Source organism: Hemiscyllium ocellatum, chromosome 47, assembly GCF_020745735.1.
Source record: "Hemiscyllium ocellatum isolate sHemOce1 chromosome 47, sHemOce1.pat.X.cur, whole genome shotgun sequence".
NCBI lineage: Eukaryota > Metazoa > Chordata > Chondrichthyes > Orectolobiformes > Hemiscylliidae > Hemiscyllium > Hemiscyllium ocellatum.
Genome location: NC_083447.1, coordinates 4,581,411 through 4,597,327, shown reverse-complemented (window position 1 = coordinate 4,597,327; position 15,917 = coordinate 4,581,411). Strand labels below are relative to the sequence as shown.

At 43.2% G+C, this 15,917-nt stretch overlaps 1 protein-coding gene across 2 annotated transcripts in view; it reads left to right on the top strand.

The window, feature by feature from the left end:
* The window catches only part of LOC132836590 (SPARC-related modular calcium-binding protein 1-like), a 107,614-nt gene that overhangs the window by 80,915 nt on the left and 10,782 nt on the right, over positions 1-15,917 (top strand). Inside the window, exons 6-7 of one of the 2 annotated variants that reach the window (XM_060855970.1) lie at positions 3,820-3,870; positions 12,405-12,482. In XM_060855970.1, coding sequence (XP_060711953.1) covers positions 3,820-3,870; positions 12,405-12,482 — 129 coding nt within the window. Of the gene's footprint in view, positions 1-3,819; positions 3,877-12,404; positions 12,483-15,917 lie in introns of both variants that reach the window. The other variant, XM_060855969.1, reaches the window with a different exon arrangement.

Sequence of the window (15,917 nt, the reverse complement as noted above, 5' to 3'; positions counted from 1 at the left end):
TTTTCCCAGTCAAATTCATGTTGCTGGTTGTCTGAGTGTATGGCTACTAGAGATAGCTGGTCGTGTCATTTTGTGGCTAGCTGATGTTCATGGATGCGGATTGTTAGCTGTCTTCCTGTTTGTCCTATATAGTGTTTTGTGCAGTCCTTGCATGGTATTTTGTAAACCACAAAATACCATGAAACCCGCAGCTTCTGGAAACCACATTTCAAGACAAAACTGATAGTAATTTGGATGAATGCAGGTTCCTTCAGGAAAGCTAGCACGGATTTCTTAAGAATAAATTCTGTTTAACTTTCTTATTGAAGCATTTTGTTTGAAAGGATAATACAAAAGGTTGCTGAGAATAATGCTGTTGGTGTGGTGTACATGGACTTCCAAACCCCATTCGGTACATTGTTGCACAATAAACAAGCCAGTATTCCTGGACAGTATTCCTGATGAAGGGCTTATGCCCGAAACGTCGAATTTCCTGTTCCTTGGATGCTGCCTGACCTGCTGCGCTTTAACCAGCAACACATTTTCAGCAATAAGCAAGTCAGCCAAGTTATAGCTCATGAAATTAAAGAATCAGTAGCAACATGCATGTGAAATTGGTTGACTGACAAGAAACAGGAATGGCTAATGGGAAAAAAAAACAGAAGAACTGCAAAATCTAGAAATCTGAAACAAAAGCAGAAATTGTTGGAGAGATTCAGTGGGTGTGGCAGCATCTGTGGAGAGAATGCAGAGTCAATGTTTCCAGAATGGTGCAGAAAGTGCAGATTCTAAAGAAGAGTCTCAGGACCTGAAATGTTGACTCGACTTTCTCTCTATGGATGCTGCCAGACCTGCTGATTTCTCAAGCATTTTCTCTTTTTAAAGTGATTTTTTTCAGATTGAAGGTTTGCACTGGAGTTCCCCAGGGGTTAATGTTGGGTTCCTTGCTCTTCATGTTTTATGTTTATGACACAGACCTTGGTACAATTTCAAATTTGCAGATGATGTGAAATTTGGAAGAATTATGAACTTTGAGGAGGATAGTCGAGGATATCTGAAGGACTCGGATAGGTTAATTACCTAAGTGGACAAGTTATAGATGAAATTCCAAGCAAAGAAATGTGAAGTGATTCATTTTGGGAGAAGGAATAATGAAGCTCCCATTAAGAGTATAATTCTAAAAGAGTTACAGGAGCAGAAGGAGATGAGTATCTGGGAGCTTTGATTTTAAGGGGAGCAGGAGAGTTGAGAGCAGTAGAAATGCTTACAATATCTTAGGCTTTATTAGAAGGGGAATAGAATACAACAGCAAGGAAGTTATGTTTTACTTGCACAAAACACTGGTTTTACCTCAGTTGGAGTTTTACATTCAGTTTTCAGTGCCACACTTTAGAAAAGATGTGAAAGCTGTAAAGAAAGTGCAAAAAAGAGTTTCAAGAAAGGTTCCAGGGATGTTCAGATCAGTCATATTCCCTACAGTGTGGAAACAGACCCTTCGGCCCAATGAGTTCACACTGACCCTCTGAAGAGCAACTCATTCCCCTCCATTCATCCCTGACTAGTGCACCTAACACTACGGGCAATTCACCTGACCTGCTCATCTTTGGACTGGGGAGGAAACCGGAGCACCCGGAGGAAACCCACACAGACACGGGGAGAATGTGCAAACTCCACACAGTCAGTCATCGAAGGCTGGAATCGAATCTGGATCCCTGGCGCTGTGAGGCAGCCGTGCTAACCACTGAGCCATCGTGCCGTTGAAGTTCAATTATGCAGATAGATTGGATTAGTTGAGACTGTTTTCTATGCAAATGAGAAGGTTAGAGGAAATTTTAGACGTTCAAAGTTGAGGGGTTTGGACAGAATAGAAATGACAAAATTGTTCCTACTGATGGAATGACTGAAAATGAAAGGGCTCAGATTTAAGGTAATTGCCAAAAGAAGCCAAGAGGACATGAGGAAAAACCTTTACATCCAGCAAGTAGTTAAGATCTGGAAATTGCTGCCTAAGTGTGTTCACCAGCTGTGGGTTCAACTGAGGCACTCAAAGAAAATTTAATTATTATCTGAAAAAGAAGAATGTGTGGGTAATGGGGAGAAAGTAGGTACTAAATAAATTGCCAGTTTGACAGCTAGCATGGACATTATGAGTCAAATGACCTCTTTGTGTTGTAGCAATTCTATGTTTCTGTGGCATTAATTAAAGAAGTCAATTTAATGCTGGCATTGGAAAAGTTCACAAGTGCAGTGAGGGAGCACTGGCTAAGGCACAATATTAGAGTCAAATAGTGGAACCATAGCTCTAACATATCTGAGCAATTGATACGGAGATTGAGATGTCATACAGAAATAGAGTCATAGAGTGATATAGCATAGAAACAGACCATTCAGTCCAACTTGTCCCGTTTGACTGCATTTGGCCCATATCCCTCCAAACTTTTTCTATTCATGTATTTATCCAAATGTCTTTTAAATATTGCAACTGTACCTGCATCCATCACCTCCTCCTGAAGTTCGTTCCTTATACAAACCACACTCTGTTAAAAAAAAAGGTTGCCCCTCATCTGAAATGGAAAAGTATTTGACTGCAACAGTAATGTTCTTGAACCTGATGGGCTCAATGAATTGAATGGAAAATAATTAAAGAATGTTTTAAAATAATTTATTTGTTTAGTTACAAGCTGAATACATTTATGGTGGGAATGAAGAGGTTGTTAATGCTGTAAAATAATTCTTACACTTTAAACACTTATGTAAACTGAATTCCATTACAAATCAACTAGAGTACAGTTTTCAGATTTGAAGATTTTCATTAAGCCAACACTGGCAAATCCTTCACCACCACAATAATAAATTATGAAATTCTCTACCTAAACCCTTCCATCTCTGACTCTCTCTTGAAAACAACCTCCCAATATCCACTCAGGTGACTACTCTCAGTCATTAAAATCAACAAATTTTACTTAAAGTACAACATTGACTTCTTTAGGTACACGGCACTTTTACATTTTATCATGCCTCCGAGATTGCTGCTTTCCTCAAAATCTGTTTTCCTGACTTTTATTGTTCTACCATTAGCAGTCAAAGCTTTGGCTGTCTAAACCCAAGTCTCTCCAGCTTTTGACCTTATAAGATATTCTGTAAAACTTACATTTTGGACCATGATTTTATCACTAATTCTAATAGCTGCTTGTGTGACTTGGGGTCAAGGTTTGCCAGAAAATGGTGCTGATCATCTTTTTACTACGTTAAGGGCACTATATAAATGCAAGTTGTTGTGAAAGCAGCTGTAAAATTATTAAGCTTAAAAGTGCTTTGGTGGCCTAACAGTGTGACATAATTGAATTGTTGCACTACATTTTTGAGATATTTTGTGAAACAATGGTGCAGAGTGGTTTCCAGTAAATGGTGGGAAAGTGAGGTCTGCAGATGCTGGAGATCAGAGCTGAAAATGTGTTGCTGGAAAAGCGCAGCAGGTCAGGCAGCATCCAAGGAACAGGAAATTCGACATTTCGGGCATAAGCCCTTCACCAGGAATCATTCCTGATGAAGGGCTTATGCCCGAAACGTCAAATTTCCTATTCCTTGGATGCTGCCTAACCTGCTGCGCTTTTCCAGCAACACATTTTCAGCTCTAGTAAATAGTGCTTCTGGACAGGAGGAAGGAAAAAGATGATAATATTTGAGTTTTGGCATCAAAACAGAACTATACAAGCCCCTTCCATTTTATCTTTAAAAGCTGCTCTATGTTTTTGGCCTTTCATCCAACAGCATGAGTAGAATAGATAATACTAACGTCAATAATAGTGTCTTTTCGATTATTTTCTTCTCTAATCCCAGAACAAGGAATAAAGCTTCGACCCACCACAAGGACTCTGATTCGCAACACAGGTAAAGGTATGCAGACTTTTAACTTTGCCTCTTAGGAGAGGAGAATGTTTTTGTTTATGCATATCATATACCTAAAGAACAAAATAATGATTTTAGCTGAGAGATCGCTCAAAGATGCTTCATAACAGTGCAATTTGTGCTATATAACTGTGTGTCTGTGAGCAAATGATTAAAATTTAGTTGCATACATTTTCATGCAGATGGCTCCTCTTTATGAAAGATAAATGAAAAACATGCATTTATATCTCATTTTTATGTCCTCAGCATATTCAAAAGTGCTTGACAGCCAATGAAGTTCTTTTGAAGTGAAGGAATTTGTGGAGGAACAGATTGGGAAACAGATTTTGGAAAGGTGCAGAAGCCACAGGGTTGTAGTCATGGGCGACTTCAACTTCCCAAATATTGATTGGAAGCTCTTTAGATCAAGTAGATTGGATGGGGCGGTGTTTGTGCAGTGTGTCCAGGAAGCTTTTCTAACTCAGTATGTAGATTGTCCAACCAGAGGGGAGGCCATATTGGATTTGGTACTCGGTAATGAGCTGGGACAAGTGATGGGCTTGTTAGTGGGTGAACATTTTGGTGATGGTGACCACAATTCTGTGACTTTCACCTTGGTCATGGAGAGAGATAGGTGCGCACAACAGGGTAGATTTTACAATTGGGGGAAGGGAAATTATGATGCTGTAAGACAGGATTTGAGGAGCATAAGTTGGGAGCATAGGCTGTCAGGGAAGGATGTGGTGGAAATGTGGAACTTTTTCAAGGAGCAGATACGACGCGTCCTTGATATGTATGTACCTATCAGGCAGGAAAGAAATGGTCGTGTGAGGGAGCCTTGGTTGACGAGGGAGGTTGAATGTCTAGTAAAGAGGAAGAAGGAGGCTTACATAAGGTTGAGGAAACAGGGTTCAGACAGAGCAGTGGAGGGATACAGGATAGCCAGAAGGGACCTGAAGAAAGGGATTAGGAGAGCTAAGAGAGGGCATGAAAAATCCTTGGCGGATAGGATCAAGGATAACCCCAAGGCATTTTATGCGTATGTGAGAAACATGAGAATGACGAGAACGAGGGTAGGTCCGATCAAGGACAGTAGTGGGAGATTGTGTATTGAGTCGGAAGAGATAGGAGAGGTCTTGAATGAGTACTTTTCTTCAGTATTTACGAACTAGAGGGACCGTATTGTTGAAGAGGAGAGTGTGAAACGGACTGGTAAGCTAGAAGAGATACTTGTTAGGAAGGAAGATGCGTTGGACATTTTGAACAACTTGAGGATAGACAAGTCCCCCGTGCCTGACGGGATATATCCTAGGATTATGTGGGAAGCAAGAGAGGAAATTGCAGTACCGTTGGCAATGATCTTTTCATCTTCACTGTCAACGGGGGTGGTACCAGGGGACTGGAGAGTAGCGAATGTTGTGCCCCGTTCAAAAAAGGGAATAGGGATAACCCCGGAAATTACAGGCCAGTTAGTCTTACTTCTGTGGTAGGCAAAGTAATGGAAAGGGTACTGAGGGATAGGATTTATGAGTATCTGGATAGACACTGCTTGATTAGGGACAGCCAGCACGGATTTGTGAAGGGTAGGTCTTGCCTTACAAGTCTTATTGAATTCTTTGAGGAGGTGACCAAGCATGTGGATGAGGGTAGAGCAGTGGATGTAGTGTACATGGATTTTAGTAAGGCATTTGATAAGGTTCCCCATGGTAGGCTTATGTGGATAGTCAGGAGGCATGGGATAGAGGGAAACTTGGCCAATTGGATTGAAAACTGGCTAACCGGTTGAAGTCAGCGAGTGGTGGTAGATGGCAAATATTCAGCCTGGAGCGCAGTTACAAGTGGAGTTCCGCAGGGATCAGTTCTGGGTCCTCTGCTGTTTGTAATTTTTATTAATGACTTGGATGAGGGAGTCGAAGGGTGGGTCAGTAAATTTGCAGATGATACGAAGATTGGTGGAGTTGTGGATAGTGAGGAGGGCTGTTGTCGTCTGCAAATGGACTTAGATATGATGCAGAGCTGGGCTGAGGAGTGGCAGATGGAGTTCAACCCTGCCAAGTGTGAGGTTGTCCATTTTGGAAGAACAAATAAGAATGCGGAATACAGGGTTAACGGTAGAGTTCTTAGTCAGGTGGAGGAACGGAGGGATCTTGGGGTCTATGTACATAGATCTTTGAAAGTTGTCACTCAGGTGGATAGAGCTTGTAAGAAGGCCTATGGTGTATTAGCGTTCATTAGCAGAGGGATTGAATTCAAGAGTCGTGAAGTGATGTTGCAGCTGTACAGGACTTTGGTTAGGCCACATTTGGAGTACTGTGTGCAGTTCTGGTCGCCTCACTTTAGGAAAGATGTGGAAGCTTTGGAGAGGGTGCAGAGAAGATTTACCAGGATGTTGCCTGGAATGGAGAATAGGTCGTACGAGGACAGGTTGAGAGTTCTCGGCCTTTTCTCGTTGGAACGGCGAAGGAAGAGAGGTGACTTGATAGAGGTTTATAAGATGATCAGAGGAATAGATAGAGTAGACAGTCAGAGACTTTTTCCCCGCGTACAACAGAGTATTACAAGGGGACATAAATTTAAGGTGAAGGGTGGAAGGTATAGGGGAGATGTCAGGGGTGGGTTCTTTACCCAGAGAGTGGTGGGGGCATGGAATGCGCTGCCCATGGCAGTGGTAGAGTCAGAATCATTGACGACCTTTAAGCGGCAATTGGATAGGTACATGGATGGGTGCTTAATCTAGGATAGATGTTCGGCACAACATCGTGGGCCGAAGGGCCTGTTCTGTGCTGTATTGTTCTATGTTCTATGTTCTAATTGTTGTGCTGTAGGTAACTGGCCAAATTGCAAAGTGCAAAATCCCATAGACAACATTTAGCTCTTTGAGAAAAGCAATATTTACTAAATTAAGTGACAGGAAATAGTGAGTTTTGAGAAGATTTGTAGCTCAGGTTGAGGTTCTGGACATAGGTTTGCTTGCTGAGCTGGAAGGTTCATTTCCAGATGTTTTATCACCGTACTAGGTAAACATCTTCAGTGGGCCTCAGGGTGAAGCATTGCTGATAATTCCTGCTTTCTATTTATATGTTTGGGTTTCTTTGGGTTGGTGATGTCATTTTGTGTGGTGATGTCATTTCCTGTTTTTTTTCTCTCAGGGGTGTTAGATGGGATCTAACTCGATGTGTTTGTTGATAGAGTTCTGGTTGGAAATTTCAAAAAGAAAATGACTAGATTTTCTAGATATAGATCTAGATTGGCCGAGTGTTTTCTTGCTAGACTATTAATCCAGAGACCCAGATAAGGTTTGGGGGACACAGGTTCAAATCCTGCCATGGCAGTTGGTGGAATTTGAATAAAATAAAATAAAATCTGCAGTTAAAATCTACTGATGACCATGAAACCATTGTCGATTGTCAGAAAAACCCATCTGGCTCACTAATGACCTTCAGGGAGGGTCTGGCCTACATGTGACTCAATGTCCAGCACCAAGTATGGCTCCCCAACAGTAGTACTGATTGAGCTGGTCAGGTCCTAAAGGACATAGCTGCAGTACTGGCTCTGTGGCAGGTGGTAAGGGAACCAACAAGAGGGAAAAACATACTTGACCTCATCCTGTCAGCTGCAGATGCATCTGTCCATGACAGTATCAGTAAGAGTGGCCCCGCATAGTCCTTGTGGAGATGATGCTCCACCTTCACATTGAGAAAGACCTCCACCACATTGTGTTGCACAATCACTGTGCTAAATGGGACAGACCTTGTACAGATATAGCAATTCAAGAATGGGCATCCGTGACTTTCTGTGGGCCAGCAACAGCATACTTTGTAACCTCATGGCCCAGCATATCCCCCATTCAACCATTACCATCGAGCCAGAGAGTCAACCTTGGTTCAATGGAGAGTGCAGGAAGACACGCCAGGAGCAGCACCAGGTATACCTGAAGATGAGATGTCAACCTGGTGAAGCCACCAAACAGGACTACTTGCATGCAGCGTAAGCAGCAAGTGATAGATAGAGCTAAGCGGTCCTACAATAAACAGATCAAATCTAAGCTCTGCAGTTCTGCCACATCCAGTTGTGAATGGCAGTGGACGAGGAGGCTCCACAGCTATCCCCAACCTTAATGGTGGAAGAACCCAGCACATCAGTTCCAAAGATGAGGCTGAAGTTTTCACAGTAATCTTCAGCCAGAAGTGTTGAATGGATCATCCATCTTGGCCTCCTCCAGTGGTCTCCAGAATTACAGACACCAGTGTTCAGCCAATTCGATTCACGCCACATGATACTAAGAAATGGTTGGAGGCACTGGATATTGCAAAGGCTACAAGCCCTGACAACATTCCAGCAATTGTACTGAAGACATGTGCTCCAGAACTTGCCGATCCTCTAGCCAAGTTGTTCCAATACAATTACAACACTGGCATCTACCTGACCATGTGGAAAATCTGTATACTCTGTACATAAAAGGCAGGGCAAATCCAACACAGCCAAATGCCGCCCATCAGTCTACTGTCTATCATCAGTAAAGTAATCGAAGACATTATCAACAGTGCTATCAGACAGCACCTACTCAGCAATAATCTGTTCAGTGACACCCAGTTTCAGTTTCACCTGAGCCACTCAGCTCCTGATTTCATTGTTTTGGTTCAAATATAGACAAAAGAGGTGAATTTCAGAGGTGAGGTAAGAGTGACAGCCCTTGACATCAAGGCTGTATTCAACTGAGTGAGGCATCACGGAGCCCTTGCAAAATTGAAATCAATGGGTGTCAGGGGGAAAACTCTCCAGTGGTTGGAGCCATACCTGATACAGAGAAAGATGGTCGTGGCTGTTGGAGGTCAGTCAACTCAGCTCCAGAGCATCTCTGCAGGAGTTCTCAGGGTAGTGTCCTAGGCCCAACCATCTTCAGCTGCTTCATCAATGACCGTCTCTCCATCAGAAGGTCAGAGATGGTGATGTTTGCAGATGATTGCACAATGTTCAGCACCATTTGCAACTTCTCAGATACTGAAGCAGTCCATGTCCAAATGCAACAAGATTTGTACAATATCCAGGCTTGGGCTGACAAGTAGCAAATAACATTTGTGTTACACAAACACCAGGCTATGACCATCACCAACAAGAGACAATCTAACCACTGTCCTTTAACATTTCAATAGTGTTACCATCACTGAATCCACCAATATCAACATTCTGGGAGTTTTCATCGATCAGAAACTCAACTGGACTCACTGCATAAATGCAATGGTTCCAAAAGCTGGTCAGAAGCTAGGAATACTGTGGCACATAACTCATCTCCCAAAGACTGTCCACCATCTACAAGGCAAAATCAGGATTGTGATGGAATACTTCCCACTCGTCTGGAAGAGTGCAGCTCCAATATTACTCAAGAAGCTTGACACCATCCACGACAAAGCAGCCCACGTGGTGGCACTGCAGCAACAAGCATCTACTCCCTCCACCACCGACGCTCAGTAGCAGCAGTGTGTACCAACTACAAAATGCACTGCAAAAATTCACCAAAGATCCTCAGACAGCATCTTGCAAACTCATGACCACTTCCATCTAGAAGGACAAGGGCAGCAGATACATGGGAACACCACCATCTTCAAGATCCCCTCTTTATGAACCAGGTCAGACCCCCTCAAAACATTTCAAGGAAGTAAACCAGACCCTAACTTTGCTAGTTGTTTAAGCAGGTGTACAGTGGATATTCCAGGAGAGACACAGCTGGCCTAACCACTTAGTTTTAAACAAAACAGAATATATTTACATGATTACTGAATGAAACACAAACAAAACAGAATAACTTAACCTATCCGAAAGCCCAACAGATATCCCAACTTAATTATGCTGTTCTAATTACTTGCAACAATTCCCTTAAATACCTGGCAAAAAAGATAAAATCAACACAGGGTCTTAAAGGAGAGAGATGGCAGAGGAATTCAGCATGGAATACCTTCTTCCATATAGCTGTTTCTTGGACCAGCAACCTCAAACTGACTGGTGGCCTGCTTTCAGTGAACAGCCAGACTGCTAAAATAAAATGAAACGAAACCAAACCAAAGAAAAGCTGAGCTGGAAAAACTTGATTATAGACAAGAAAACTGCAGATGCTGGAATCCAACGTTGACAGGCAGGAGGCTAGAACAACATAGCAAGCCAGGCAGCATCAGGGGGTGGAGAGGTCGATGTTTCAGGTGTAACCCTTCTTCAGTATTTAAGAAAGGTTACGTCCAAATCGCGACTTCTCCATCTTCTGATGCTGCCTGGCTTGCTGAGTTCTTCCAGCCTCCTGCCTGAGTTGGAAAAACTGACCACTTCCCTTTCATTGTATGTCCTTTTTGTAAACTTGAAAGCCTTTTGTCGGAGGCAGTTTCTGTTAGCTATAATCAAATTGGCCTTAAAACCCTTCAAACCTAGACTTTTTGGAATCGTTGCTTTTATGACCTCACTGAAGAAAAAGCGAAGGACAGTATAACCTTGTTAAAGAAGCAGCATAATCACATTCTCCAAGCCATTCACCATCCTGACTTGGAAATATATTGCAGTACCTTCATGGTTGCTGGGTCAAAATCCTAGAATTCCCTCCTTAATGTTATTGTGGGTCAACCCACAGCAGGTGAACTGCAGCAGTTCAAGAAGGCAGCTCACCACCATCTTCTTAAGGGCAACTAGGGACGGGTAATAAATGCTGGCCAGCCAACAACACCCACACCCCACAGAATGAATAAATACATTTAAAAAAAGATATTAAAGTGCAGCTTTAATTTACAACGTGCGTTATGAATGCACGCTAGAATGGCTCGCTTAAATCCTTTCGGAGCTTTATATGACAGTGTCACTGCTACTGTTTTCTAAATGCTCCGCTACATAGTCCTTGGGAATAGATTCAAGAATTTTCCTCATGACCAATGTTAGGTTTACTAGTCTCTAAATCCCTGGTTTCTCTCTTCTTCACTTTTTGAATATTAGAGTAACATTAGCTACCCTCCAATCTGCAGGGACTGTACCAGAGTTTATAGAATCCTGGAAGACGACCACTAATGTATCCGCTATTTCTAAGAATGTATACTCTGGGATGTAGACTATCAAGTTCTGCAGATTTATTCATCTTCAGACCCCTCAATTTTCCCAACAATTCCCTACTAATATTGACTTCCTTCAGCTCTTCCCTCTCATTAAATCATGCATCCTCCAACATTTCTGGTATCTAATTTGTGTCCTCTTTTGTGAAGATAGAACCAAAGTATGTATTCAGTTGCTCAGCCATTTCTTTGTCCTCTACTATTAATTTTCCCATTTCTGTGTGTAGGGGACACTTGTCTTCACCAATCTCTTTCTCTTTACATACCGACAGAAACTCTTTGTGTCAGCCTTTATGTTCCATGTAAGCTTACTTTTGTACTGTGTTTTCCCCTTCTTAATCAAACCTTTAGTCCTTCTTTGCTGAATTCTAAACTGGTCCTCAAACCTATTATTTTTCTTGGCCAATCTGAATGTCTCTTCTTCGATTAGATTAGATTACTTACAGTGTGGAAACAGGCCCTTCGGGCCAACAAGTCCACACCGACCACCGAAGCACAACCCACCCATACCCCTACATTTACCTCTTAGCTAACACTACGGGCAATTTAGCATGGTCAATTCACCTGACCCGCACATCTTTGGACTGTGGGAGGAAACCCATGCAGACAAGGGGAGAACGTGCAAACTCCACACAGTTAGTCGCCTGAGGCGGGAATTGAATCTGGGTCTCTGGCGCTGTGAGGCAGCAGTGCTAACCACTGTGCCACCGTGCCACCTCTTCTGTAGTATTCCAAGTAACAGTCCAGCATTGATCTACCAAGCCTGGAAATCTTTTCCCCATCCATTTCTAAAGAAGATAATTTAAGTTACTGTTCCAGACATGACATTCTTTTAAACATCGTCTGTATTATTTGCTGGCAATCTAAAACCACACCTTTTGGTTTTAAGAGTAAGGCTGTTTCAAACAAATTTTTATTTTCTCCTCTTTTTTTTCTTGGCCCTTTTGAGATCCTCCCATGGCACCCAGCACCACCTGCACAAGATCAGTTGCTTGGTTCAAGGTCTCCATTAGTTAGCAGGTGTTCCTGGGGTAATGGTGACTCTGCCTCTTCAGTGGAGTGTGGCCAATCTCTGGTTGCTAGCTTTCCTCAGCTGTATGGTTCATCTAATACATTCCACAAAATGGAGACTGAAGGAAGGAAAAAGCAAACTCCAAGGTGCTGGGTTGGTCAGCCAAGTCACTCTCCAGAATAACTCAACTTCAGGATCTCTGGTCTTCTCCCACACTCCTAATGTAACGGCAGACGAATCCTGTCTTATATGCATAAAATGGGTTGCATCTTTGAGTTTTGGCCTGCAAATTAACTGAAAGGTTAGTTGGGTCATGAGACAGAAGGATTTTTGTAACTCGTGTAACTGAGTTGACATATGCACCCAACCACAATCAATCCAGAGGCATCAATGAGTTAATTTCCAAAAAGAAACCTTATTTTGATTAATTATTCCCCTTGCAGGTGAAGCACTGGATCATCACAAGCAGAGACCTGTTGAGGACAGACACAAAGATGCACTGCTCATCTCCAAAAATCCAGGTGAGGTTTTTGTGATTTCTCTACTCACCCAGAATGAAAGTAACATTCAAACAGAAGGTCATCATTTTCAATGTGTGTCACTGGCAAGGTGATTTTTGTTGCCCATAAACACTTTAATGCTCCTGAGTGTCTTGTTAAGCAACTTATAAGTGCAGTTAATCACCACTGGTATGGATCATATAAATTGGGAACAGGTAAGAACAATTGATTTCCCTTCCTAAAGTTGATTCAGGAACCAGTTTAGTTTTGGCAACAAAAATACCATGTACAGTTTTACTAATTCTAGTTATGTATTTCTATTTTGAATTGAATTCAATTATTTTATGCTGGAATCTGAATTTGCATTTTACCTGAATTAATAATGCAGAAATCTGAATTACTTAATCCATTTGCATAACAACCAAAGCCAAGTTTGGGTTAGTGACTTTTAGCTTTAGATCAAATGGGTGTGACAAAATAGATTTGAAGATAAGCAGTGTGGCATGGTGGCTCAGTGGTTAGCACTGCTGCCTCACAGCACCAGGGACCCAGGTTCGATTCTGGCCTCGGAACAACTGTCTGTGTGGAGTTTGCACATCCTCCCCTTGTCTATGTGGATTTCCACCAGTTGCTCTGGTTTCCTCCCACATTGAATTGACCATGCTAAATTGCCCATAGTGTTCAGGAATGTGGGGGTTATGTGCATTAGTCAGGGGTAAATGTATAGTAATAGGGTAGGGAAATGGTCTGGATGGGTTACGCTGAGGGTCAGAGTGGACATGTTGGGCCAAATGGTCTGTTTCCACACTATAGGGATTCAATGTCTACCTGGCAGGCACAAGAGATGCTGTTGCAAAGATGGTACTGTATATTGGAAATTTTGGGAGGAATTTACTCCTCCCTTGTGTCACATGAATAATGGTGTGAAAGTTGGGGCTGTGAGGGTGAGAATGAGAAAAAAATGTGATTTTTGAGTAGATTATCTACAGTGTGGAAACAGGCCATGCAGCCCCACAAGACCACACTGATCCTCTGAACATTAACCCACCTAGACTCATTTCTCTGACGAATGAACTTAACACTATGGGCAATTTGGTAAAAATAATGACTGCAGATGCTGGAAACCAGATTCTGGATCAGTGGTGCTGGAAGAGCACAGCAGTTCAGGCAGCATCCAAGGAGCAGCGAAATCGACGTTTTGGGCAAAAGCCCTTCATCAGGAATAAAGGCAGTGAGCCTGAAGCGTGGAGAGATAAGCTAGAGGAGGGTGGGGGTGGGGAGAAAGTAGCATAGAGTACAATGGGTGAGTGGGGGAGGGGATGAAGGTGATAGGTCAGGGAGGAGAGGGTGGAGTGGATAGGTGGAAAAGGAGATAGGCAGGTAGGACAAGTCTGGACAAGTCATGGGGACAGTGCTGAGCTGGAAGTTTGGAACTAGGGTGAGGTGGGGGAAGGGGAAATGAGGAAACTGTTGAAGTCCACATTGATGCCCTAGGGTTGAAGTGTTCTGAGGCGGAAGATGAGGCGTTCTTCCTCCAGGCATCTGGTGATGAGGGAGCGGCAGTGAAGGAGGCCCAGGACTTCCATGTCCTCGGCAGAGTGGGAGGGGGAGTTGAAATATTGGGCCACGGGGTGGTGTAGTTGATTGGTGCGGGTGTCTCAGAGATGTTCCCTAAAGCGCTCTGCTAAGAGACCCCAGTCTCCCCAATGTGGAGGAGACCGCATCGGGAGCAACGGATACAATAAATGATATTATGGATGTGCAGGTAAAACTTGGATGGATGTGGAAGGCTCCTTTAGGGCTTTGGATAGAGGTGAGGGAGGAAGTGTGGGCACAGGTTTTACAGTTCCTGCGGTGGCAGGGGAAGGTGCCAGGATGGGAGGGTGGGTTGTAGGGGGGTGTGGACCTGACCAGGTAGTCACGGAGGGAACGGTCTTTGCGGAAGGCAGAAAGGGGTGGGGAGGGAAATATATCCCTGGTGGTGGGGTCTTTTTGGAGGTGGCGGAAATGTCGGTGGATGATTTGGTTTATGCGAAGGTTGGTAGGGTGGAAGGTGAGCACCAGGGGCGTTCTGTCCTTGTTACGGTTGGAGGGGTGGGGTCTGAGGGCGGAGGTGCGGGATGTGGACGAGATACGTTGGAGGGCATCTTTAACCACGTGGGAAGGGAAATTGCGGTCTCTAAAGAAGGAGGCCATCTGATGTGTTCTATGGTGGAACTGGTCCTCCTGGGAGCAGATACGGCGGAGGCAGAGGAATTGGGAATACGGGATGGCATTTTTGCAAGAGGTAGGGTGGGAAGAGGTGTAATCCAGATATCTGTGGGAGTCGGTGGGTTTGTAAAAAATGTCAGTGTCAATTTACCTAACCTGCACATCTTTGGAATGTGGGAGGAAACCAGAGCACCCAGAGGAAACACATGCAAACATGGGGAGAATGTGCAAATTCCACACAGACAATCATCTGAGGCAGGAACTGAACCCAAGTCCCTGGCACTGTTAGGCAGAAGTGCTAACCACTGAGCCACCGCGCCATCCTCATGTTGAGAAAAACTCCTGATTTTTCTTAAGCCACAAATCATGACTTCAGAATTTCATAATACAGCCATTAGTACCTCTATTTTCACACATTTGCATTTCATTAAAGCCCCAATTCACCTTATGCCACTTCCAATTCTCCTCTCCTGAGAAACTACACAGCACAAATTCTTGACTTGAAAATTACAGCAGGAACTTGGCTGCTGAAGCTTGTGAAACACTTGTCCTGGCCATTGTACAACTGCTTCTTGATGTCCCTGTATGCTTCATAGCTACCATCCTTCTCGACCATTCATTCATACAAGTTGGCATTAATTGACCACCAGCACTTTAGTTTTCAGTGCTTTACTTTGTTGCTCGGGGAAACATAAAAAGAATGTTTCCGCTAGGTTACTTTGCAAACAGGGACACACATACACCAACTCCAGATGCTTTTGAGCTTACACAGACACACGTACCTTATGACTTATTGTTTACCTTCCTAGCACTTATTCATTCACTGTTTCATGAAATGGTCGTTGGAGCCACAGGGACAGCAATGGAAAGAGAAATGGGAACATGAAGGAAAAGGGGAAATTCATGGATCACAAGTGGAATCTGCAAGATACTCACACTGAAACTAAATTAGAACCATGTCATATTGGCTCGAAAGTCAACTATGGAAGACTTCCATGAATGGTTACCTCCACCTGTAAACATGCCACCTATTTCCATGATGCCTGTGCTCTAATGAATCTATACTTGGATATCGTCTGGAAATCATAAGCACCCGAATTTTCAGTAAAGGCTCCCAATTAGTGAGGCACGTTGTTGATGTAAATCAGGAAGTTACCATACTGAGTTCATGAGATAAAAGACACATCATGCATGTACATGAGAGATGAATATTGGAAAAGGAAATGAGTACAAAGGTGAAAAGAA